This window comes from Diadema antillarum, unplaced genomic scaffold, assembly GCF_040938485.1.
Source record: "Diadema antillarum isolate AM-2024a unplaced genomic scaffold, OU_Dant_1.0 seq00000169_RagTag, whole genome shotgun sequence".
NCBI lineage: Eukaryota > Metazoa > Echinodermata > Echinoidea > Diadematoida > Diadematidae > Diadema > Diadema antillarum.
In genome coordinates, this window is record NW_027271238.1 from 94,378 (window position 1) to 120,244 (window position 25,867).

At 38.8% G+C, this 25,867-nt stretch overlaps 1 protein-coding gene across 1 annotated transcript in view; it reads left to right on the forward strand.

Annotated features, from left to right (window-relative positions):
• Positions 1-13,364: 13,364 nt before the first annotated feature.
• Positions 13,365-25,867, forward strand: part of LOC139728171 (probable ATP-dependent DNA helicase HFM1) — a 34,649-nt gene continuing 22,146 nt past the window's right edge. The window contains exon 1 of the mRNA XM_071639134.1: positions 13,365-13,472. Coding sequence (XP_071495235.1) covers positions 13,365-13,472 — 108 coding nt within the window. The remainder of the gene's footprint in view (positions 13,473-25,867) is intronic.

Consider the following 25,867-nt stretch of genomic DNA (forward strand, 5'->3'; position numbering starts at 1 on the left):
AATACAAATTGTGTTAACGTGGCATGATGGCTGGGACTTTGACCTATAGAGACATGGATGGAATGAGTCAAGATAACTTAGATTTAGCTTTCTATTAAGCCGTTATGCTGAAAGACGTCCAACCTCTGTGAGGAATTTCCAAATCTGTTGATCATGGACTTGAAAGTTGGGAATACATGTACACATTTGTAGGTACCAAACTTTGTTGGTCCTTGCATAGTTTTTGATTTGGTTACAATATGTAGACTTCTATATACCTTCTGACATAAATGCAGATTGCAATCCCTAAGCAGTTGAAAGTACACGTACTGATGCTGATAGTAAAAGCTAAGGGCTAACAAGGCACTTAATTAATGCAGTTTCTTGATGCAGATATCCTGATCTCAGCTGACAAGACTGCGTCAAACTAGGAAGAAATATTTTCCAACATATCCATGTACAATTGCAAGATCATTCTCCCAAGATTGAGCCACATCAAATCACAAAAGGTGTCAATTTTGGCTTTGAATATGAAATTATGATATTGATTTAAACATATTCATCCTCAAAGCGAGCACAGCAAAGTCACCTTCATGATAGGTTGATAGCACTTTCAAGATTACAGAAGACGACATGGTCAACCCCCTCTTTAATGCATAGGTATTTCACCAAAAGCCTTCCCCCATACCTCACTGAAATGTTTTGTTTGAATGTTCAAGTACATAGTTATATCACCCATCAGTCATCCAAATTCCACTGCTGGAAAATAGAAACAAACATCCATTCAAAATCAATTCGACACCTTGGTCCGGTCATTTGGAATTCACTACCGCCCAGTATTTGATATTCACAATTTAACAGGATGTTAAAAAAACAACTCAAAATATCTCTCCTCGTCAAATACTAGTTTTACATTGTTTCACACTTGATCCACCACTTATATAATTCACCCAGCATAGCGTTGCATTTTCTATTATTCTTGTATTATCCAACTTTTCATTGTCAGGTGATCCCATCACTGCAAGCCCTTGAGGCTTTTGCGGGACACCTTTTTCTTTCACTTTACTCCACTTCTCTTTTCTTGTTCTTTTTTTTTAAGTCTGACTTTTTACCACTTTGTTATATGATGACCTTTGTCATCCATTTGTGTATTATGTGTGAATTATGTTAGACCTCTATTTCATCTTTATAACTGAACATATTGTAAATGTTGAAAGAAATAAAGGAGTTCTACGCTCTCAGTCAATCAATCAATCAAGGTTGATATGCCATGTAAAACAAGGCAATCGCCAAATTGTGTCTCGCCCATTCGCGTACACGGAATTAATATTTTTTATAACTCCCAGAAGTTAATTGACCTGCTTATGAGCTTTGACCTTGTGGTGACCTTCATCACCCTAAGGGACATTTACCATCCAAGTTTGGTCACAAACGGACAAAGGGATCAAAAGTAATGAGCCATAATCGAAACACGCCATAAAAATTTAACATTGGGCCCTAAAAATTTGTTGACCCCTTTCTGTGACCTTTGACCTTGTGATGACCTTTAACTCACCAAGGGACATCTACCGTCCAAGTTTGGTCACAAACGGACATAGGGATCCATAGGGATCAAAAGTTATGAGCCACAATCAAAACGCACCCTAAAAACATAACATTGGGCCCTAAAAGTTTGTTGACCCATGTCTGTGACCTTTGACCTTGTGAGGACCTTCACCTCCCCAAGGGACATCTTCCATCCAAGTTTGGTCACAAACGGACAAAGGGATCAAAAGTTATGAGCCATAAACGAAATGCGCCCTAAAAACTTAACATTGGGCACTAAAAGTTCGTTGACCCCTGTCTGTAACCTTTGACCTTGTGGTTACCTTCAACTTCCCAAGAGACATCTACCATTACCCAAGTTTGATTGCCATTGTAGCAACATGTGCTGAGTTTCGTGTGATAAGAGTCTTGCAAGTAAACTTTAACGTATGACCTCAAATGACCTTTGACCTTATCATGTGACCTCTTACAGCACCATAACATGAAGGTACCCCCAGTGCATCCATCAACCAAGTTTGATTGCCATTGTAGCAACATGTGTCGAGTTACATGTGATAAGAGAGTCTTGCAAGTAAACTTTAACGTATGACCTCAAATGACCTTTGACCTTATCCTGTGACCTCCAACGGCACCATAACATGAAGGTACCCCCAGTGCATCTATGACCCAAGTTAGGTTGTAATCCAAGCAACTTATGTGAAGTTATTTGTCAAAAGAGAGTCTTGCAGGTAAACTTTAACATAGAAAAGAGAGTCTTGCACATACAGTTGAACCTCTCGTATCCGGACAAGTCGGGGCCGGGGCTCATCCGGATAAGGGATTTGGCCGGATACGGGAGACTCAATGCTTTATACATGTACATACACATACACATGTACTGATGTAGCCCATTGTAGTACCACATGTAGTAATGTGTAAACTGCAACCTTTTCATTGTTACATTTGGGGATGTTTGGAGATGTTAAAATGTCTGAAGGTAAGCAATTTGGAAGGAAATTTGATGTAATGTATGTTAATCATGTTGGAAGTAATATGTAATTCATGTGTGTTTGTGTAGGAGTTCTCAAGGAGTTGGGAATCCCCCTTTCCTCAGGTAATTATTTTAAAAAAAAACACGGCGAGATTGCGTCCGTATAATAGAGAGATCCGGATAAAGGGAGGCCGGATAAGAGAGGTTCAACTGTACTCTGTAATATATGACCTCAAATGACCTTTGACATCATCACATGACCACTGACAACACCATAACATGAAGATACCCCTAGTGCTTCTATCACCCAAGTGTGGCAGCCATTGCTGTAACAGTTGCCAAGTTATGCATCATAAGAGAGTCTTGCAGGTAAACTTTAACATTTGTGACGGACGACGGACGGACGACGGACGGACGACGTCTCGCCTTCACCTCCGGTGGGCGAGACAAAAAATGCTTACATAGAGAAATGCTCTTCCAACTGATCCAACTGATTGTGACTGTGTGTTTACACTTACTACAATAAAATTTACTAGATCTAAATTATAGAACTCCTACTACTCTAGACAATGTCCACAAAATAACACCAAAAAACACTACTACAAGTAGAAATCTACTATCACACATGCGTACAAAATACTACGATAATATCTCTAGATCTATGCTGAATTAGACTGCGTCAAACTTGCACAAAAATTCCATTATGAACAAGAACTATTTGTAGATTCTAGCACAATTCTACAAATACTCCTTGACCTTGTTCATAACGGAATTTTTTGTGCAAGTTTGACGCAGTCTAGTTCAGCATATATACTGTATACGCTATATATTTCGCGGGGGTTTTATTTTCACGAATTTCGCGAGTCGGGAGCCATTCGCAAATTTAACAACACGCGAAAATATTACCTTCCAAAATGAATCCCTTGCCTTGATGATACGAAAATTTCAGTACTAGTAGTATACCATGTCATGGCTTACCGAACAGACCATATACTAGTACTGTACTGGCTAAGTTTGTTTACGTACATATAGCACGTCCACGTCTACTTACGAATACTGTAGAGAGCCAATCCATTATCGCAAGGGGACCATTCGTCAGCAATCTAGCGCGATGGACTTAACCCCTTCAAAAATGTTGAATTCTAACTTACTAGTTAGCAGAGTTTGGTAAGTTTTTTTTTTCATGCAGTGTATAACTAGTATCATTCTTATTTGCTAGTAAGTTGAAAATTCACACTTTCTTTGCCACTTCATATTTTCTCTGGTCCCTCAATCGCGAATTTCACCACTCGCGAAAATGTGTGACAGCGGTAATTCGCGAAAATTTATGTACGGGAAAATTATAGCGTATACAGTAGATGGTCTAGACTTTACAGTGAAACCCCGCCATAACAAGGTCCGTGGGACCGGCAATATTACCTCGTTATAACTGGTACCTCGTTATAATCGTACGCATCAAAAACAAAGAAAAACATAAGCATGACGTCATATGCTCATCAATCAAACTTAAGAACATCCTTTGCGTTGTTATTACACAACTATGGATCATTATTATTGAGAGAATAAAGGGAAATTATTTGTGAATCGATACAAAAAAAGACGAAAAAAAAGTAGGGGTTGAAATGCGTTAATTCTTTATTTTTCTTCAGAAAATCTCTTCGCATAATAGTTGCACATTACGTTCCTGACAAGTAGGCCTATATTATATTCCTGATTCTTTCTACACCTATCTCTTCCTCTTATATTGAGCCATTATGAAAGAATGATATTTTTCACTTGTGAAATACAGTGTAAAATGAAAATGAACAAAATCAGACTGTATACAATGCGTTTGTTAAGTTTTTCTAAACACCAGCGCAAATAGAGTAACATACATGCGTTGTTTACCGTAATTTCTGAGGTATTTTACGCTGTTGGTGCCCAGCGGGAATGCGATGGTTTCATGATTCATTTCGGCTGTAATATTATACAATGTATGATCGTTGCGCCCAAAGGGATTAAAAAAGCGTTTTTTATTTTCATCCAAAAATATCTTCGCGTTTTGTACATCCGTTCTTGAAAAATATGCGACAGGGAATTTGGAAGGTTGTGATCCTTTTTATGCAAATCTGTACCTCGAAGGCCATTCCAAAAGAAAGAAAAATCTTCATTGTGAAATGCAGTGTTAAATGATAATGAACAAACCCAGATCTATTCAAACTGTTGAATGCGTTTGTTTCTTTTTCTGAACACCGACTCAACCCGGCGGGATCGCATTTATTTCATTTGTATCGGCTCAATTAGCCGCTCATAAATTTGCGTGTAGCAGCTCTGTTTTGGCCAGTTTAATTTGCCACCAATTCAGTATTTATATCAGCAAGATTTTCCCAAGCCGGCCTAGCCTTTCATAGCCTGTGGAAATTTCCATGCATAGTTGTTTGACTTTAAATTCTGGTTCAGACCGGTTCACGGTCGCAATAATGTAGCACACATTTCGTAGATTTATTATTCATCATATAGTGTTAATCCAATCACTAGATTTAAATGCGTATTAAGTGCAAAATAAGTAATCTTGATCATTTATGTTACTTTTGACCAATCGCGACCGCTATTCGCACGTCACCCATCGCATGAGCGAGATGTCACACGACCCTTCACAGCATCAAACCACTCCCGCATCAATCACCGTAGAGGAACGACCTCCGGATCGCCTGCGGTAGAGTCACCCTTCACCTTCTGTGTTTTTTATGGGCCTGCTGGCTGTAAAGTTTCTACCCAGCAGCTGACCTCTCTGCGTATCGGAGATTCGGGGATGGAGCTTCACAGTTTTAGCCACGTTGCCTCCTGCACAGAACTTTCATTCATCCGCCCTCCGACACGTCTCATTGTCGTCGAGTGACCGCAACCACTCATCGTTCTCGCCATGGACGACCCACTGTCCGGCTGAGCATCTACATCTACATCGTTCCAGGTGACTCACTGTCCTGTTGAACTTATCTTCTTCAGTCTCCCGCCGACTCACTGCGCTGGCAGAGAGCTGCATTTCATCTTTCTCTCAACCTCCGTTACGGCTCTTCAGCCCCGCTCACCACGGAGTGTCGCATCACTTCAAGTCTCCGAACGATCTTCGCGTCGAGCTCTTCAGCACATCTTCACGTCCGCCCAGCTCCGCAGGATCCTGTTAGTCGAGCCCCTTTTCTGTCACTGAGTCCAGTCCTTCAATTTGGTCTTCTACGACAGCGATTCGCTTACCTTAACCAGTCGGCACGATAAAGTCGCTCAGTTTAATAGACCGTGGACTGTGGACACTTAATTCGCAAAACATTTGCTTTGACTTCGAACTGTCTTTCATTAGTTGGTATGTCTTCATTTCATATTGTATTCTGTAGTGCTACATTCTACATCGTACATGTTACATTTATTTAACCCTCCATATTTTGAGTGTCTTACAATGTCAGTTTATTACTCTCTTCTCACATTTAATCTTAGCTGGTGCAATATTTCAATTCGAAGATATCAGAGTTATTTTTATAATAAAAACGGAAAAGGGAATATTTTGACTTACTGGTATTTTAATTATGTATGTGAACTTCTTTCCAGGTAAATCATAAAGTTAAAAAGGGAGATTGATTGTGTGAACACACATTTTGCTTGTGTGATTGAAGATGCGATTTTATTTTTAACATTCCAATAGCTCCAAAACCATAATGACAACACACATATTAGGCCTACCAAACCTATATCAATTTTTCCACACATTAATTATTTTGGCTTTAATGATACACACTGTTAAATGCGTTTGTTTCTTTTTCAGAACTCTGACTATATTAAAGTAGAAAAACATGCGTCATTCAACTATTTTTACGCTACTGTCACCAGGCGGGATCGCATTGATTTCATTAATTATTTCAGCTTTAATCATACATACTCATATTTACATTTGTTAAATGATAATGAACAAAGCCAGATTTATTCAAACTGTTAAATGCGTTTGTTTCTTTTTCAGAACTCCGACTCAATTAAGTAGATAAACATGCGTTATTCAACTACTTTTACGCTACTGTCACCAGATGGGATCGCGTTGATTTCATTAATTATTTCAGCTTTAATCATACACACTCGTATTTACATTATCATTTGTTAAATGATGATGAACAAAGCCAGATCTATTCAAACTGTTAAATGCGTCTGTTTCTTTTTCTGAACACCGACTCAATTAAGCAGATTAACACGCATTATTCGACTATTTTTACACTACTGTCACCCGGCGGGATCGCGATGATTTCATTAATTATTTTGGCTTTAATCATACACACTCATATTTACTTACCAGCAAAACAAGTGTAAGTCGGAACTAAAAATGGAAAGGATATAATGAATTATACACGCATTCCAATTGTCCATTTTTGGCCACGAGTGTCGCTACATGAAAAGTTTTTGAATGCTTAATTTTTTTTTTTCTCGTTGCAGTTCGTCTGACCTTCTATCATGCACACGTAGGCCCTATCTCGCGAAAAAGAAAATCGAATGATTATATTCAATAACTTAGTCGGAACATTGGAAGGTATTCCTGTGTATTATCGTGTGGTTTACAAGAAAACATGGGAGGAATGGTAAATTTACTCTGCAAAACAGGAAAGAGCGTGAATTCGGTTTTCAATGTTTCGTTTGTCGCGTGTTTGAAAGCAGCAAGTCAAGAAATGGAACCTCGTTATATCCGATCAAATTGCTTATGTTTTTCTTCATCATGATGCACCGAAATTGTCCTCATTATAACCGGAATCTCGTTATAACCGAACTCGTTATTACCGATTCGTTCTGCCATAGGTTTACACGCAAAGCCAAAGGAAAACAGCTAACGGGGGGGGGGGTTTCATCAACGTTTGTCAGCGCTGACAATTTCAGCAAAATCCTTGGTTTTGATTGGCTGAGAAGCTCTGGACACTGACTGTTACTATGGTGATTGTCAGCGCTGACAAACGTTGATGAAACACCCCCCTGGTCAGGACTGACGCGATCACCTCGTTATATTAAAAGCGGTTCCTCGTTTAACAACCAAACTCGTTATACTGAGTGAAGTTTCACTGTATTCACAGTATAATTTGAATTGGGGTGGCAAGCTCTCCGTTTTGGTCCATGCGTAGAAACATATCGCGAATAGCAGGGCACGAGTCATGATGCCAACGCAGATGGTAATTTATAGTACAAGTTCATTCAACTACGTGTGTATAGTGTAAATACAGAGTTCTAACGTGTTACATATACGTACGGGCACGGTTAAGATCATAACTAACATCAATATAAATACATGGGAATGTACAGAATTCCGTGCCAATGTAGATGAGATTCGACCTGCTAGGGTAAGAATACTGTCGGCTCACGCCCTGTTGGTACAAAACGTTAATGTGACCTACCTGTTAATAGTCTTGATATGCAAGACAATTCCACATAAGATTTATTCTTCGCACGATTTACATGTTTTGTAGCTCACGTTCAAGACTTGAGTTTCCCACAAAAAGTCGATGGTGGAGTTCGTGCCCTATTTCGAGACGTTCGATTCTGAAGTAGGGGTGTCATTATAATTGTTTGCTACAAACAACAAATTTCTAAAATCAATAACGAGTGAATTGTTCATCTTGCAAACCATTTCATAGCGTTACACTAATTTGTTGCATTTTGTCTTCTAACTCCACTCCTTGATTGGTAATTATACTTATAAAGTGTATTTTCTATTGTATCACCCTCATTATGATAGTGTCTTAACACAAATGTACTCTTCCCGAACTTTGAGCGAATCGTCTGCTGCGTACTTAGCTGAGTGCGATCGATTATATAGTATGATCGATCAGAGTCAAAAAATTCGACAGCCTGTACGTACTGAGGCTACGATTTTTGCTAGCATTGATAGCATGCATTGATGCTAAAATGGTTCTCTAGCTCTCGCTCGGTTCCGTCCATACACCAGCTAGCTTCGAGCTCCCGCCGCCAGGTCCCGATTGGTCCCGATCCGTAGGCCCTGCCCTCGATAGCTCCATCACTAGTCTACTATCTTCTGCCTGGATGGCCTGATCCTCACCTCATATTACACCACGATTGTAGTCATATTATATGGGCTTTTTGATCCCGTAGACTAGATAGGCGCGGCGTGATAGACTCCTCAGCTCCCAACAGATGCCCCGTGAATTCCCCCGGACTTCGACTTCACACTTGCCTAGAGCAGCAGAGGTGTCTAGTCTCAACCGAAGTGGAGTCGGTAGTCCACATCGTTGTCAGCAAGATCGATGCGCTTGTGTGTTGTGCTATGGTTGTGACTGTGAGTGAGGAATGGGCTGTTGCTAAACGAAATATCACACTCACTGCTAGGAAAGTCTAACGTTAATCATTATGATTCACACAGCAGCTTAGCCCGACCAACGGCTAAGAGTTGTTAACGTTAGTTAGAACTTCTATAAACACACACTGACACAGTGATTGTCAGACTTCAGAAATTATCATTAGATTCTAGAATCTTCCAGTGATAGGTGCCTACTGCCACTGGCACTGCGGTAAGGTGGAGTAACATTAAACGTTAGGCCTAACATAGTTTTAATGTTAGATAGAATGTATCTAACGGTTAGTTTCTCTGCTATGTCCATGGCATAAGGCTCTACACATTTTGGTGGTTCTAATGTTAAACTCTTTCTCTACTTGGGGTGGAGAGTCGACGATATTAACAACAAAGGTTGGGTTTTATCAACGTTACTTAGTGTTCTGTGTTCAAGAATGTAGCCAATCAGCAGCTCTGAAATGACAATTGAGTCGGGTGTGTGCTTTATTTTCTTATTAGAATTCTATGGACAGCCATGCTCAAATTTAATATGCAACGAAAAGTTCAACACTAACGTTAGAAAGTCTACAGTAGGCAACCTGCAGACACAGCTGTGATCCTATGGCACTTTACCAAAAAGGCATAGTTGCACACTCATCGATGTCATATTAATGCATGGTACTTCAGCAGTGCGCACTCAATCAGTTGTTACAAACGCATCACACGCTCTCAGTCACTTATTTCTGCTATCATCTACTCTAGTTCGTGCCTTGTGCATGTGTGTACTTGTGTAGTACCGGTAATGTTTGTTGAGTGTTTTGAACAAACATCTTCAGACATCTTGACTTTTGTAGTTATGAGTAAGTTCTGTATAGGGGTCTACATGTAATGTCATACCAATGATGTAGCTGAATGGTATTCACCAATAATCAAGGACTAACATCCATGAGGTATAGAACACCTATATACAGACATGGTATTACCCGACACCATGGTAATTCCGAATGCATAGGGGGATTTCTGCATGATAATGACATCCATGGGACTTCGAAGATTTGTCTCACTGACATTGTATCAGTTTAAATCGGCGAAATGCAGCACAAAAATGTAGAAATTCTATTAAAGATAATTCACATTTTACCTTAGATTAAGAAGAAGAGTTAGATTTATCACAAGATTTTACCACATAAATTTTTCAAAATTTCCATGTTTTTCCTTTTCCTGTAGGCCTAGAATATGAAATTTGAGCCTCGGTTGTCGTTTTTCTCTTTGTCGTCCGCTTGGTACGAATGTTTACAGTGTAGGCCCTTCAGTGAATTGTGGATAATAGTGATTCTGATGCATGAAAAAGATGTGACAGACGTTAGTTATTCGATTCCCAAAAATCATGTTGGGAATTATAGATTCTAATGCAATTATGCACTGCACAAAAAGATAACTTTTTGTGGAAGGGTTAATTTGACGCATATTTTTCAAAAATCAGAGGAAATATTTCACATAATTTTGCAAAATTTGTGATTTTCAGGTCTTTGTGTATAACTAGTGCTATGTTTGCTCAAATTTTCATCCTCTGAAGATGCCATTCAGAGCAATGAAGGTATGTTAATACAATAAGCTCTCTTACATTAAAAAAAAATGCTGTTAAATTTTTTATCCATTCTATAAAACAAATGCATTGGATTAAATTTGTGACATCAGTGGTAATGCAGCTCACTCTCAGGTATTCGCCATTTTGTGCATGTTTCACCATTGTATATCCTTGAGTGTGCTGCATCTCCACTAACACACTCTCACCTTTGCATTATTTGTATACTAATAAGCTGTCATTGCGTCAGGAGGAATCTACCTCACCAGTCAGTCGATGTCATCAGCACAGTGTAGGTCTCCACTCACATGCCTAGGCCAGCAACCCCCTGCACCCTGGGCCCTGGCCTAGTGTCACATTCCACTCACACTCATACTTGTCACATATTCACGCAATCTGTGCTGGGTCCAGGCTGATGCAATGTGGTAAGAGCTCTAGATCTATGTTTTCTCAAAGATTTTGTTGATTTTGTTGATATAGAACACTTGTCGGTCAAATGTACCTGTAGAGCAAGGGATTGTCTTTTTTTTTTTCATCCTCATTAACCTGGGGTTCTGATTTTTTTCTTTTCTTTTTAAGAATGTTGCACTGTCATGGCACCACAACAACAACACACACAAAAAAAAAAACGAAAATGCTGTTGAGTTGTGGTGTTCAGACTACATTCTGGATCTTCTGTTCTTTACCATAAAAGGTCACAATCTGTATTATCATTTATGTCTAATCCTATTGTTCTTGTAATCTTCATGTTTTGAATTTGTGAAATGTACTTACATTTTTTTTTCAGCAATCATACTGGGGTAAGGGTCTACTAGAAATTAGTCATTTGCATCTAGATCATTTCAGTGTTTGTGTTGGATGTTTCAACTACAGTGATTCATTGACCTCATGTTGAACGTCATGAGGAAGGGGCCTTGGACAAATACACTAAATCTGTATACCGTAGATTTGTTGGTAGCACAAACAATTTCTTAGTGGATAAATACACTTGTAAATGTTATAGTGTTTTTACAAATGAACATTGTGGTTTTGATGAGAAAGTTTGTCAGATATTTAGTAGCATGTTATAGCTGGCCCTAAAAAATAGACTGTCTAGTCTTGAATATGTTTAAAGTTTAAAGTATTAAAAAAATCAGAGATTGCCTGATTTACTCTGACTGGTCTCATGTTTCATTGTGCATTGCTAAAAGGAGGAATAGTGACTGCAGGCAATATAACATTATAATGATTAAAGGATGTTCGTTTCAAATCTTTTATACCTTTGACAAAAATTAGCCCAATTTTTCCTCAGCCTTGGAACAGTGAAAGATGTGTGCTTTATTTTCAGGGAGCATTATTCGGACTTGACAGATATTCCAGCCCCTCCTTTACTTGAGGACATCCTACTCTCCCAGGATGACTTGGACTCATTTTCTGCCTCACAGGTCCTCAGGAATTCACCAAGTAAAAGTAATTTGAGATAACACATAAACAGGCTTTACTGTGCCCCAAGTGCTCAATATGCTTTGATGCATCATTCTAGGAAATATTCTTTGTTTGTACTTTGAGCAGTCTCTGCCCTCTTTCTCTTTTTCTCATGTTCCCATATCCATTTCTTTAAAGCTGTAGTGATTTCAAATAAAGCTCAGTGCTGATGATGATGATAAAAAGATAACATGAGTTTGCATAAGTCATCACTATATTTTCCCTTGATATACTGTAGATGACATGCATTTTGCGGGATTTTTATTTTAGCAAACCAAACACATGACAATATCAACTGTGATCCCCACCGTGAATGCAATATATGCATTAAATTTCTCTATTCAGTGCTGTAGGCCTATTTCATTGGTGCTGATTTGACCTCTCAAGAAATTTTCGGCAACTCCTGTTTTGCCGCCCCCCCCCCCCAAAAAAAAAAAAATATATATATATATATATATGTATATAGTAGTAGTAATAAATTAGACTAGCTTAATGCATGGCTCATGCAGTATTCAAATGTCTGTACTAGTTTGTGATGATAGATATTCATGTTGAACAAGGGCCTATATCATGAAAATTGTTTGCAGAGTAAATTTGCAGTGATAGTTGTCACAGTGGTAACAACTGAAAGGCTGAAAGCAGATGGATTATGGTGGGTTTTTTTGTGTGTGTGTGTGTTTGTGTTTGTGTTTGTGTTTGTTTGTTTGTTTGTTTGTTTGTTTGTTTGTTGTTTTTTTTTGGGGGGGGGGGGGTTGGTTGCTGTCCCAGAAATTGTCACTGTAGAAACTTTCTCAATAATTTTGACTTCAATCATCCCCTTCACGTAATTTCTAGAATGTTTTTCTTGATCATTACCCATTATCAGTGATTTTAATTTATCCTGATATCATGTTGTAATTCTGCCTTTAAGGAGGTATTCATATCCATCTCAATTGATATTCATTTATTCACAGACCATGGTATTCTTAGGGGAAGATCAAACAGCTCTCAGCCAAGGTAATAAGCACAAGCATCGGTTGGAAACTCATTAAGTTGTCTATCAAGTCATGAGGAATTTTCAGGTTATCTCCTGTAGAAGGTTCAGAAAACACTTTGGAAGGAAAGACTCTAAAGGACTCTAAAGGACACTCTTATACAATATGCAAATAATTTAATAATGTCCTAAAACCTTATTTCTGCCATAGGCCCCAAGAACAATTATGGCTACAATATCATTCATGCTGCCGTCACACAAAAATTTCTCTTGTATCAGAATTAGTGATAACTTTGGATAATAAAACAAGCACAGCTACTTCAATTATTCCTTTTTTGTTATTATCTGTAATGTCATCCAAACTTTACCTTGTTCCAAATGACATGCAAAATGTGTGGATTTTTTTTTTCATCTGATACTAGCAGATGCTGATAAATCACCAGCTTTGATAAACTTTTGTTTTTCAGCAGGCAAAGGGTACGCTTTGTGCCTCCGATGCAACGCATACCCCCAAGCCAGAGCTTGAACTTGGACAAAAGTCAAGAGGAGATCCTCCAGCCTGATGGTGTTCCTGGAAGCCAGTCTGCAGCTCAATCTACCTCTCAAAGACAGATGCATCTTGACCACCAACACTTTGATATCCCAATCCAGCCTCCTAGTCATCTTCAAAGTATGACAAAACAGGATTTTTTTAAAAATGTATTTTGTGATAGATTCTGAGTTTGTTGACATGTGTAGTGTCCATGTTTGTGTTTGTCTGTGTGTGAGAGAGAAAACAATGATATTACTTATGAGACTCTTTGGTGATGAATTTTATCTAAATAATTTTTATCACAGATTATTTGAATGTGGGAGAGAACTAATAGTTGTCATGTTTCGTTGTTTTAGCGATTCCTTGTGTATCATTACAGCCGTCTTTCAGAATGACTGAGAAAAAAAGAAGGAAATTTAAAGGATTTTATGTGAGTTGGGGGTTATCAGTCTGTACATTTGGCTGGAATTCACAAGGGTAGTTTAGATTTAGTGCTTAGATTGAGCAACTTTTGACTGCATCAAGAATGCACACTGTCACATGCAAGAGCTGTGTAAGCCTTTTTAAGCTTGTTTTTAGTCTGTTGAGTAAACCTAAGCCACGGATTTGAGTTCAACTGCCTTTGTGAATTTGAGTATTTAAATTTCTTTTATTATTTCTTTCATAATGCATATCATCACAATTTCAGTACTTTTCGAGTACCAACTGCAGTATTTCTGTGAATATCTCATCACGTAGGTGTTCCAGTAACTGGAAGCAGGGGAGTGAAATGCCTTCGTTCAGTTGAAGAGATCCGTATCCTTTGAGCTGAAAACCGTAATCATTCAAACTGGATCTTTACTGTTTCAGATATCTGTAGATTATTTTAACTGATTGTACCCATTTGCACTGGTTAAACACTGCTAATGACCGCAAAACATTGGTTGTGGTGATAGTGTAAATCAGTGAATGTGCTCCAACAAAGCATATCTGTGCATAGACAGAGGTATTGTTAGGTAAGTTACTATTAGTTGTCATGCTTAGGATTGACCTGATTGCTATCATCTTTACATTTGACATTGAACTCAACACTGTGAGGAAAACCATAACACCTTCACATAATACATGTATGAAAGAATTATCATGTTAATTGACATGAAAGCCCTTGACAGCTGTAAAATGAGCTTTTGTCAAAGAGGATGCATAGAGTAAGAATACAGTTTGGGTCTGTTTTGATCAATTTAATCAAGTTTGTGTATCTGTAAGTCACAGCTATTTTTGACATGATACCACATTTGGATATTCTATCAAGAGTGCGCAAATTGTAGTGATTTGATGCTGAAATACAATTCTGATCACCATAAAATTTTGCTGATAAGGAGAGTGCATAAATACATGGTTTATGATTGATAGTGTATTGTTCTTGTACAAAAGCATTCATTGCAACTCTAGCAAGCTGATTTGCTGAAGTCTACAGAGTTGGAATTTCATACTTTAATCCTGTATATATGTCATTGACTTCCAGGGTCTTGCTTACATGGAATATTATATAAGTTGTCAAAAGTATGCAAAGTTCATGCAGTAAAATAATTCCCACTTCCTTTCCTTTGTGTGTTTGTCACTGCTCATGAATGCATATGATGTGTGCTTTATTCAGCAGTCACTTTTCCTTGACTCCACAACCATCAGCTGAGAAGTACAGGGGAATATTTCCCTTCCCATACTTTAATTTTGTCCAGTCACAGTTCCTCGATGACGTAAGTGGGAGTTGGAGCGCTAACCCTTGTGCCAGAAAATCGCATTTCACTGTTTGCATGAATCACTCTGAGAGCTCCCCTATTAATGCCTGATTTGATCAAGCTTCACCATCTACAAAGTAATGTCATTATTTCATAATTCATTAAATTTCAGACGCTCAGTTTACTCATGTACATGCTGGGTGAAAGTGTCAAGCATTTTCCCTATAGACACAAAGTGCTGGGTAATTTCACTCACGTTTGCATTCATTTGCAGATCACATCTCAAAAGTAAGCTCTTATGTTGACATACTATGCTCCATCAACATTATGGACAAGGTAACAGAGGCTATGAATGCAAATATATATGTTTGAGCGTGTCTGCCTCTGTGTCTGTCTGTCTGTCTGTCTGTCTGTCTGTCTGTCTGTCTGTCTGTCTGTCTGTCTGTCTGTCTGTCTGTCTGTCTGTCTATGTCTCTGTTCATCCACCATATCTTGACATCTTGGTAATTTTAGGATCAATAAGAGAGAGTGTGACATATTGTACTGACACTCTTCAAATGAGATCACTTTTTAGGTGATACGCTATCAGCGTATCACCTATTGTGATTGTCAAAATTTCTCTTTTTTTTTATTCTTCTTTCTTTCTGCCACATTTTGTGCCGTCAATATCTCAACAATGACATTACGGAATAACATGACATTTTCAGTCAACATGTCTCATAACAATATCTAGCCACAATAAGGTTTTCATGACAGTAACATATCTATGACGTCATCTAGGCGCCATTTTGTGATTTTCGGACCTTGTCACATGATCGATCATAACTTCATAACTAGATATCATTTCTGTATCATTTTCGGTGGACATAAAGTTCAGGTCACGCTCTATCTTACATTTTAACGCTAGTTACCCAGGTCATCATTACGCGCGCGTTTGCGCGCGTCAAAATTTTAAAAGGCTCAAAACGACTTCCCAATGGGAAATCTCGAAGTTTCAGACAATTTTAAGCGTTTCAAACATTTTCTCGCGTGCGCGTCCGTCCGCGCAATTTCGCGCGCAGAGGGCGTAACTAACATGAAAATGCAATTTTTTTGACCGATTTGGATTTCTGATACTTTGAGTAACAATATTCATTGATTTCCGATCGATTTTGACCTATAACAAAGGAATGCACTGGCGTCAAAGTTGAAATTCCGCGCGCGCGTCTTTCTGCAAATATAGTGAAAAAACATGTCTTTGTTTATTTCGCCATAGCTCTTTAAATCGTCCATTGACCCTATATTTCTCTTGCATATTACAAAAGCATATGAATTGGAAATAACGTTTCAAGTACCGATATTGCCAGGAAAACTCATGACGTCATCATATCATCATCTGAAATCAAAAAAGTGGAATTAATTTTTTTGAGGTACTGTTTCTGACATTCATTTGCTCGTATCTCTATTGTTTAAGCTTAATATTACCCCAAATTCAGATATGTTTTGCTTTGAACATTTGCCTTTCAGGTCCATGTCATGGTTTTAAAATTTGATGACGTCATCATACTTTAAATTGTGATTAAAAGTAAAGACACAAAATCGGACAAGTTTACGTGTATTGTCTATGGGAGGTGATTTTTTTTTAAACCATGCATTGACTTGACAACGTTTAAGCACCTTTATCTCAGCTGATTTTGCTCCATTTCCTCTGAAACTTAAGTATGTTGTAGCTCAGACAATAAGCTGCAGTCATCATGTATTTTGTATTTTCAAATCTCCTCATTAGGTCGACAATTTTGTAGTTAAAAACTGAAAATGAGAATGCAATCTGTACGGAACAATTCCCGATTGTTCTTTGCAACTGGATATTGGTCGAATCCACGCGGCCACTTGTGGGAAGTTGAATAGCGCCATCACAAGTCAACGCTATAACGACAGTGTTATTATACATTTAAGTTTCTCATTCGATCTTCAGGACAGCCGTATGGCGTAATCGCTTAGCGCGCTGGGTGTTCATAACGCCATACCGGAAGGAGAGAAGTTCGACTCCCGCAGGACTTTTCCCGTTCTTTCTTTTTCTTTTTTTTTCGGCAGTTCAGCTTCACTCCGATGTCATTTATATTATTTTATCAAGTGTACGTAACCCGTGAACACGGCTGCTCTATTTCCCTTGTTTTGTATTGGAGTTTGGAGATTGGGTTTGCTTCATTAATTTTGTCACACTTAATGTTGTAAATTGCCCCTTGTTACAGTGTCCCGCTTGCCACCTTTCGTTTGCTCTTTCCTTTTCTCTTCATTGGTTATTGTTATACTGTAACAGGACAGGTAGGAACATGTACGTTTAAATAACTTGCAGGAATGGGAGCTGAATTGATTAACTCTAGTCCAGGTGTATGGCGTCTCGCTCATCTCTTTGAAATTCCAGATTGTTATTGTTTGACCTAATAACAGAGTTGTAGACAGGTTTTATGTTACTATAGAGGTATCTTGTGCCACATGAGTGGAAGGCATCACTGTTTAGTGGTAGTAATGAACTTTTTCATGTTGTATATGGTATAAAGATATAAATTTCACATCCAATCTTCGGGACAGCCGTGTGGCTTTATAGTCACTTGGCGCGCTGCATGGTCATTACACACCACCTTAGGACGAGATGTTTGAGACCCGCAGGACGCTATTATTTTTTTTCTCTCTCTTTCTTTGTTTTTCTTTTGGCAGTTCAGCTTCATTCCGATGTCATTACCCCACGACACACAGTCACTCAAGTTCCCCCTTTTTTTTGTCGGAGGCTGGAGGTTGGATTTGCTTCATTTATCATACGTAATGTTGTAAATTGCCCTTGGTATACAGTGCCCCGCTTGCCACCTTTCGTTTTCTCTTTCCTTTTCTCTACGTTTGTTCCTGTTACACTGCACAAGACAGGTCGGAAAATAATTTACATAACACAACCGGAGCAGGAATGGCAACTGAATAAATTAACTCTAGGCCAGGTGTATGGCGTCTCGCTCGTCTCTTTCAAATTCAAGTTGTTATTGTTTGACCCAATAACGGAATTGTAGACAGGTTTTATGTTGCTATAGAGGTATCTTGTGCCACATGATTAGAAGGCATCACTGTTTAGTAGTAGTAATGAACTTTTCATGTCCCTCCTTGTCAATTATAGTGTGTTCAAAGGGGTTGTGTGTCTATCTGCCAAAGAAAAGGAAAACCTTATTTTCGTCATGGCTATTTCTCTATACGTAACCGTAGGTGATGAGTATTGTTGGTATCTGAGCAGTGAATAGCACAGCATCAGGCTAAAATCCCCCTTAGTTATACGCGCTAAGCGTTCAATTTGATATATCTTTATTTATGTAATCAATCACTGCTAATGGAGTTACAGAATTATGTTATGACACCTTTCACTGAAAGTTTGTAAAGCAAAGTTTATAGACAAGGCAAGCAATTGTACATGAATAATACCAATGATTTCAGAGGGAAATTATGGTATACCTAAATGTAAGGGTATCATTGCTTTGGAATTGCTGAGACAATATCTTGGCACGAGGGCTTCCACCTCTAATAACTGATCCCTTTGAAGATGTGTCGGTCACGGGTGATCGTCATGATTCGTCTTTCACGTAGAAGCTTCCGTTCCACACTCTTAGTTCGAGAAGACTTACCATCATACTTCAAATTGTGATTAAAGGTAAAGACTCAAAATCAGACAAGTTGACGTGTTATGTCTATGGGAGGTGATATTTTTTTAAACCATGCATTGACTTGACAACGTTTAAGCACCTTTATTTCAGCTGATTTTGCTCCATTTCCTCTCAAACTTAAGTATGTGGTAGCTCAGACAATAAGCTGCAGTAATCATGCATTTTATTTTTTCAAATCTCCTCATCAGGTTGATAATTTTGCAGCTAAAAACTGAAAATGAGAATGGAATGTGGACCAAACGATTCCTGAATCATCTTTCACATTATAAGCTTACGTTCCTCAAATTTTCTCGTCAAGACGTACATGGCCGAGAGGATAAAGGCGACGTCACAAGAGACGTGATGTTGCACACGTACGGGTTCGAACCCCAAAGGAGCACGAAACAAAATACTTATATCTTTTGCTTTTTTCTTTTATGGAGTATTCACCTTCGTCCATGTAGAAATCACGTTTTCATGTAAACGTACACACACACACACAGACACACACAATATCCCTTTGTTTTGTGTTGGAGACCACATTGCTTTGACAGGCAACTTGGACTTGAAATTACAAATGTTAAAGTGAAGATGACTCTTAAAATACCGCATGGCCATGTTTGATTTTTTTTTTTACAATATAAAGACCTATTGGTAAATATTTATTCACATATCCTTTCCAATCAACTTACTTGAACACGCCGACACCACACGAAATTTTCAATTAGTTGCATGACAGAAACAATTTCATCTGAATTATGTAGGACTGTATAAAGAATTGGACTTCACGAATATTTCTCAATATTACTTCAAGTTGCTACTTAACATTATTTTCGTTGTCGATCACTGAAAATGAGAATGGAATCTGGTTGAAACGATTCCCGATTTATCTTTGTAACTGTATATTGATCGAATCCACGCGGCCACTCGTGGGAAGTTAAATAGCGCTATCAGTCACTTGACGTATATAGCCAAAAAACTGAATATCAATGTAAATTTGTGTTGTGTATAGCATACATAGATAGATTTAAGTTTCGCACAAGATCATCGGATCTTCCGTGTGGCAGAATCGCTTAGCACGCTGCGTGTTTATAATGCCCGACCGGAAGGAGAGAAGTTAATCGAGTCCCGCAGGACTTTTCCCTTTTATTTCTTTTTTTCTTTTTTTTTCTGCAGTTCAGCTTCACTCTTATGTCATGAACACAGCTACTCTATTTCCCTTGTTTTGCATTGGAGTTTGGAGGTTGGGTTTGCTTCATTAATTTTGTCACACTTAATGTTGTAAATTGCCCCTTGTTACAGTGTCCCGCTTGCCACCTTTCGTTTGCTCTTTCCTTTTCTCTTCATTGGTTATTGTTATACTGTAGCAGGATAGGTAGGAACATGTACGTTTAAATAACTTGCAGGAATGGGAGCTGAATTGATTAACTCTAGTCCAGGTGTATGGCGTCTCGCTCATCTCTTTGAAATTCCAGATTGTTATTGTTTGACCTAATAACGGAGTTGTAGACAGGTTTTATGTTACTATAGAGGTATCTTGTGCCACATGAGTGGAAGGCATCACTGTTTAGTGGTAGTAATGAACTTTTTCATGTTGTATATGGTATAAAGATATAAATTTCACATCCAATCTTCGGGACAGCCGTGTGGCTTTATAGTCACTTGGCGCGCTGCATGGTCATTACACACCACCTTAGGACGAGATGTTTGAGACCCGCAGGACGCTATTATTTTTTTTCTCTCTCTTTCTTTGTTTTTCTTTTGGCAGTTCAGCTTCATTCCGATGTCATTACCCCACGACACACAGTCACTCAAGTTCCCCCTTTTTTTTGTCGGAGGCTGGAGGTTGGATTTGCTTCATTTATCATACGTAATGTTGTAAATTGCCCTTGGTATACAGTGCCCCGCTTGCCACCTTTCGTTTTCTCTTTCCTTTTCTCTACGTTTGTTCCTGTTACACTGCACAAGACAGGTCGGAAAATAATTTACATAACACAACCGGAGCAGGAATGGCAACTGAATAAATTAACTCTAGGCCAGGTGTATGGCGTCTCGCTCGTCTCTTTCAAATTCAAGTTGTTATTGTTTGACCCAATAACGGAATTGTAGACAGGTTTTATGTTGCTATAGAGGTATCTTGTGCCACATGATTAGAAGGCATCACTGTTTAGTAGTAGTAATGAACTTTTCATGTCCCTCCTTGTCAATTATAGTGTGTTCAAAGGGGTTGTGTGTCTATCTGCCAAAGAAAAGGAAAACCTTATTTTCGTCATGGCTATTTCTCTATACGTAACCGTAGGTGATGAGTATTGTTGGTATCTGAGCAGTGAATAGCACAGCATCAGGCTAAAATCCCCCTTAGTTATACGCGCTAAGCGTTCAATTTGATATATCTTTATTTATGTAGTCAATCACTGCTAATGGAGTTACAGAATTATGTTATGACACCTTTCACTGAAAGTTTGTAAAGCAAAGTTTATAGACAAGGCAAGCAATTGTACATGAATAATACCAATGATTTCAGAGGGAAATTATGGTATACCTAAATGTAAGGGTATCATTGCTTTGGAATTGCTGAGACAATATCTTGGCACGAGGGCTTCCACCTCTAATAACTGATCCCTTTGAAGATGTGTCGGTCACGGGTGATCGTCATGATTCGTCTTTCACGTAGAAGCTTCCGTTCCACACTCTTAGTTCGAGAAGACTTACCATCATACTTCAAATTGTGATTAAAGGTAAAGACTCAAAATCAGACAAGTTGACGTGTTATGTCTATGGGAGGTGATTTTTTTTTAAACCATGCATTGACTTGACAACGTTTAAGCACCTTTATTTCAGCTGATTTTGCTCCATTTCCTCTCAAACTTAAGTATGTGGTAGCTCAGACAATAAGCTGCAGTAATCATGCATTTTATTTTTTCAAATCTCCTCATCAGGTTGATAATTTTGCAGCTAAAAACTGAAAATGAGAATGGAATGTGGACCAAACGATTCCTGAATCATCTTTCACATTATAAGCTTACGTTCCTCAAATTTTCTCGTCAAGACGTACATGGCCGAGAGGATAAAGGCGACGTCACAAGAGACGTGATGTTGCACACGTACGGGTTCGAACCCCAAAGGAGCACGAAACAAAATACTTATATCTTTTGCTTTTTTTCTTTTATGGAGTATTCACCTTCGTCCATGTAGAAATCACGTTTTCATGTAAACGTACACACACACACACAGACACACACAATATCCCTTTGTTTTGTGTTGGAGACCACATTGCTTTGACAGGCAACTTGGACTTGAAATTACAAATGTTAAAGTGAAGATGACTCTTAAAATACCGCATGGCCATGTTTGATTTTTTTTTACAATATAAAGACCTATTGGTAAATATTTATTCACATATCCTTTCCAATCAACTTACTTGAACACGCCGACACCACACGAAATTTTCAATTAGTTGCATGACAGAAACAATTTCATCTGAATTATGTAGGACCGTATAAAGAATTGGACTTCACGAATATTTCTCAATATTACTTCAAGTCGCTACTTAACATTATTTTCGTTGTCGATCACTGAAAATGAGAATGGAATCTGGTTGAAACGATTCCCGATTTATCTTTGTAACTGTATATTGATCGAATCCACGCGGCCACTCGTGGGAAGTTGAATAGCGCTATCAGTCACTTGACGTATATAGCCAAAAAACTGAATATCAATGTAAATTTGTGTTGTGTATAGCATACATAGATAGATTTAAGTTTCGCACAAGATCATCGGATCTTCCGTGTGGCAGAATCGCTTAGCACGCTGCGTGTTTATAATGCCCGACCGGAAGGAGAGAAGTTAATCGAGTCCCGCAGGACTTTTCCCTTTTATTTCTTTTTTTCTTTTTTTTCTGCAGTTCAGCTTCACTCTTATGTCATGAACACAGCTACTCTATTTCCCTTGTTTTGCATTGGAGTTTGGAGGTTGGGTTTGCTTCATTAATTTTGTCACACGTAATGTTGTAAATTGCCCCTTGACACAGTACCCCGCTTGCCACCATTCGTTTTCTCTTTCCTTTTCTCTTCATTTGTTCTTGTTATACTGTAGCAGGATATTTAGGAACGTGTACGTTTACATAACTAACATGAATGGGAACTGAATTAATTAACTCTAGTCCAGGTGCATGGCGTCTCGCTTATCTCTTTGGAATTCCAGGTTGTTATTGTTTGACCAAATAACGAAGTTAAAGACAGGCAGGGAAGGAAGTGACTTGATATTGCTTCATAATGAGGAATTTCGGGCAACACCTTTCCAAGTGTAGTGATTATGACGGGGTTCTCTGTCGTTTATTTTCGTCATGGCTGTTTCACTAGTTAGCCATAGGTGATATATGTTGCTGGCATCTTGGAGAATAGAACAGATCAGTACCAAACTGGAATAGCCCTATAAGCAATGTGGTAAGCATTCAATTTTTTGCATTATCTTTCTTCTTTAAAGTCAATCACTACTGATCGAAATACACACTATAATATGACACGTTCCACTGGTAGTTTAGGAAAAGGGAGTTAATACACGATGCAATGATAAATGTGCTACCATTGATTTTAGAGACGTCATTGTGGTGTGGTACTGGTGATGGTAAGGGAACCATAGATTGCTTTTAAAGTAATGAGACAATCATTGGACCTTTGCATCAACACCGTATTCCCATCTAGAATATAATGCGGCGTGCGGCGTTTTTTTAAATCCTGACGTGGACATTTTCTTTTTCTTGTTTTTAATTTACGAATGTTATATCTAAATTTGTTTCTTTCCCCTAACATTTTTTTTTTTGTTGAATATAAAGTTGGACGTTCCTTGACCGAGTCGAAGAGCAGCGATTTAGTTACAGTTTCAATGCATCTTGTTTACCATCTTCTCTGACATTAAATTGATGGTTTTTATATTTGACATTGTCTGTCTATTTGCCTGTTTATGCTCATAAAACACTGCTAAACAACTAATACCTTTGCTTCACTTGTCACACGCAATGATATGGATTGCAGTTGTGCATGCAGTTTTACTTCTGCCACCTCTCGTTTTTCTCTCCCCTTTTCCCTCACTTTGGTTTTGTTATACTGCAGATGGGAATGATTACACTAACATAACCCAACTTGAAGTAGGAATGAGAACTGAATAAATTAACTCTAGGCCAGGTGAATATAGCGTCTCACTCATCTCTTTGAAATTTCAAGTTGTCATTGTTCGACCAACGGAGTTGAAGACAGGCTTTATGTTGCTATAGAGGTATCTCGCGCCACATGAATGGAATGCATACGCTGTTTAGTATTAGTAATGAATTTTTTCATGTCCATCCCTGCCAATAAAAGTGATGTGTGTTTGACGGGGTTCTGTGTCATTCTGCCTATGAGAAAGGAAAGTTTTATTTTCGCCATGGTTGTTTCTCTATGCGTGGCCGTGGGTGATGGGTGTTGTTGGCATCTGGGCAGTAAAGAACCGAGTATCATGCTATAATACCCCCCCCCCCTTAGGTTCTAAGCGTTCAATACGGTGATATATCTCTCTTCTTTATCATGTCAATCACTGCTGATGGAATTACAGAGTTATGTTATGACACGTTTCACTCAAAGCTTAAAAAACAAAGTTTATGCAAGATACAAGCAATGGTGCATGAGTCCTATAGGCCATTGATTTTAGATGAGAAATTATGATATGCCTATAGTAGGGGTGTCATTGATTAGGAATTATTAATGACACGATTAAGCACTCCTTCCACTTCTAACTCTCCCCTTTGAATGTGTGTCGATCACGTGAGATCGTCATAAATTATCATTCACGTATAAGCTTTCGTTCAAAGTGTACTCTTAGTTGGAGGAGACCTATAGTTACATGGTTAAAGGCGATGTCTCTTTCGCTGGAGCCGTACGTTTGGCCCGTTTTTCTTTTGCCCTTTTCTCTTTAATTGAGGTATCACTTTCGTCCAGGATAAATCACATTCTCATGTAAACAGACTCACTTGCTCTGTATCCCTTGTTTTGTATCGGAGGCTTCATTGGTTTTACTGCTGATAAATCTCACAGGCTTGTATATAGCTGTAAGAGCTCTCTGAACTGATCATTATGATAGCAAGATTAGAGGGAGTCATATTGGTTATGTAAATAATGGTCAAAGGTCATGTTTTAAAAGGCCACTGTTAAAGCCAGGATGGTTATAAACACTTAATTGTCATGTTTTATTTGTACGTGCCGAGGATCTCTTGGACCCCGTTTACAGTGTGAGGCTCGGCCGCGCCGAGCCCACCTTCATTTCGGTGTAAACGCGCAAAAGGCCAAATGCGGGGCCAAATTTGGCCTCGCATTAGGCCACGCTCTGGAGGTGGTCTCGGCCGCGGCCGAGCCGCGGTCGCGCCCGGCCTTTTTCTCAGTGTAAACGCAAACTGGGCTAAATGCGCGGCCAATTCTAGTCTGGCTTCCAAACCCTCGCCTGTACTATTTCGCTATTCAGGATATTAACCACTGCAACGTCGAAAACTAGTATAGTTGAAGGTGGTTTTGTCCTGCAAAGGATTTTCTCCTTCGGCAAAAGCCTTTGCCCGAACGGCGACTTCGTCGCCACGGAATTCAGTTGGCAAAGGATCTGAAAACCAGACAATACCAAATTGCGTTTGTTTACAAGTAGAGCGCCACTACGACAAAATAATAAAAGGTTTGAATCAAAAGCGCGGTCGAGTCCGGCAGTGTAAACGGACTAAATTGCGGGGCTCGGCCTCGCAATTGAGGTTGGCCGCGGCCGCGGTTCCGCCCAGCCCCGCACCGTTAACGGGGTCTAAGTTTATGCACTGTACGTACTCAAAAAGTCCGTAAATCAACTTAGTCGCACACGCACATAATTTCCACCTAGTTTGTGTGACAGAAAAACAAATGTGATCTGAATAATGTAGGCCCAAAAAAGTTCAACTAAGTATCTCATTATAACTTCCAGGTGCTATATTGCATTCTTTTCTTTGTCGATCACGGATAACCGATATCTGATGACCCCAAGCGTATCACCTAACTCGTCTTTAAAGTGACGAGTTTCATGTCTCGTTCTTCTTTCTTTCTGGCACATTTTGTGTCGTGAATATCTCAACATTGACATGACGGAATAACATGACATTTTCAGTCAACAT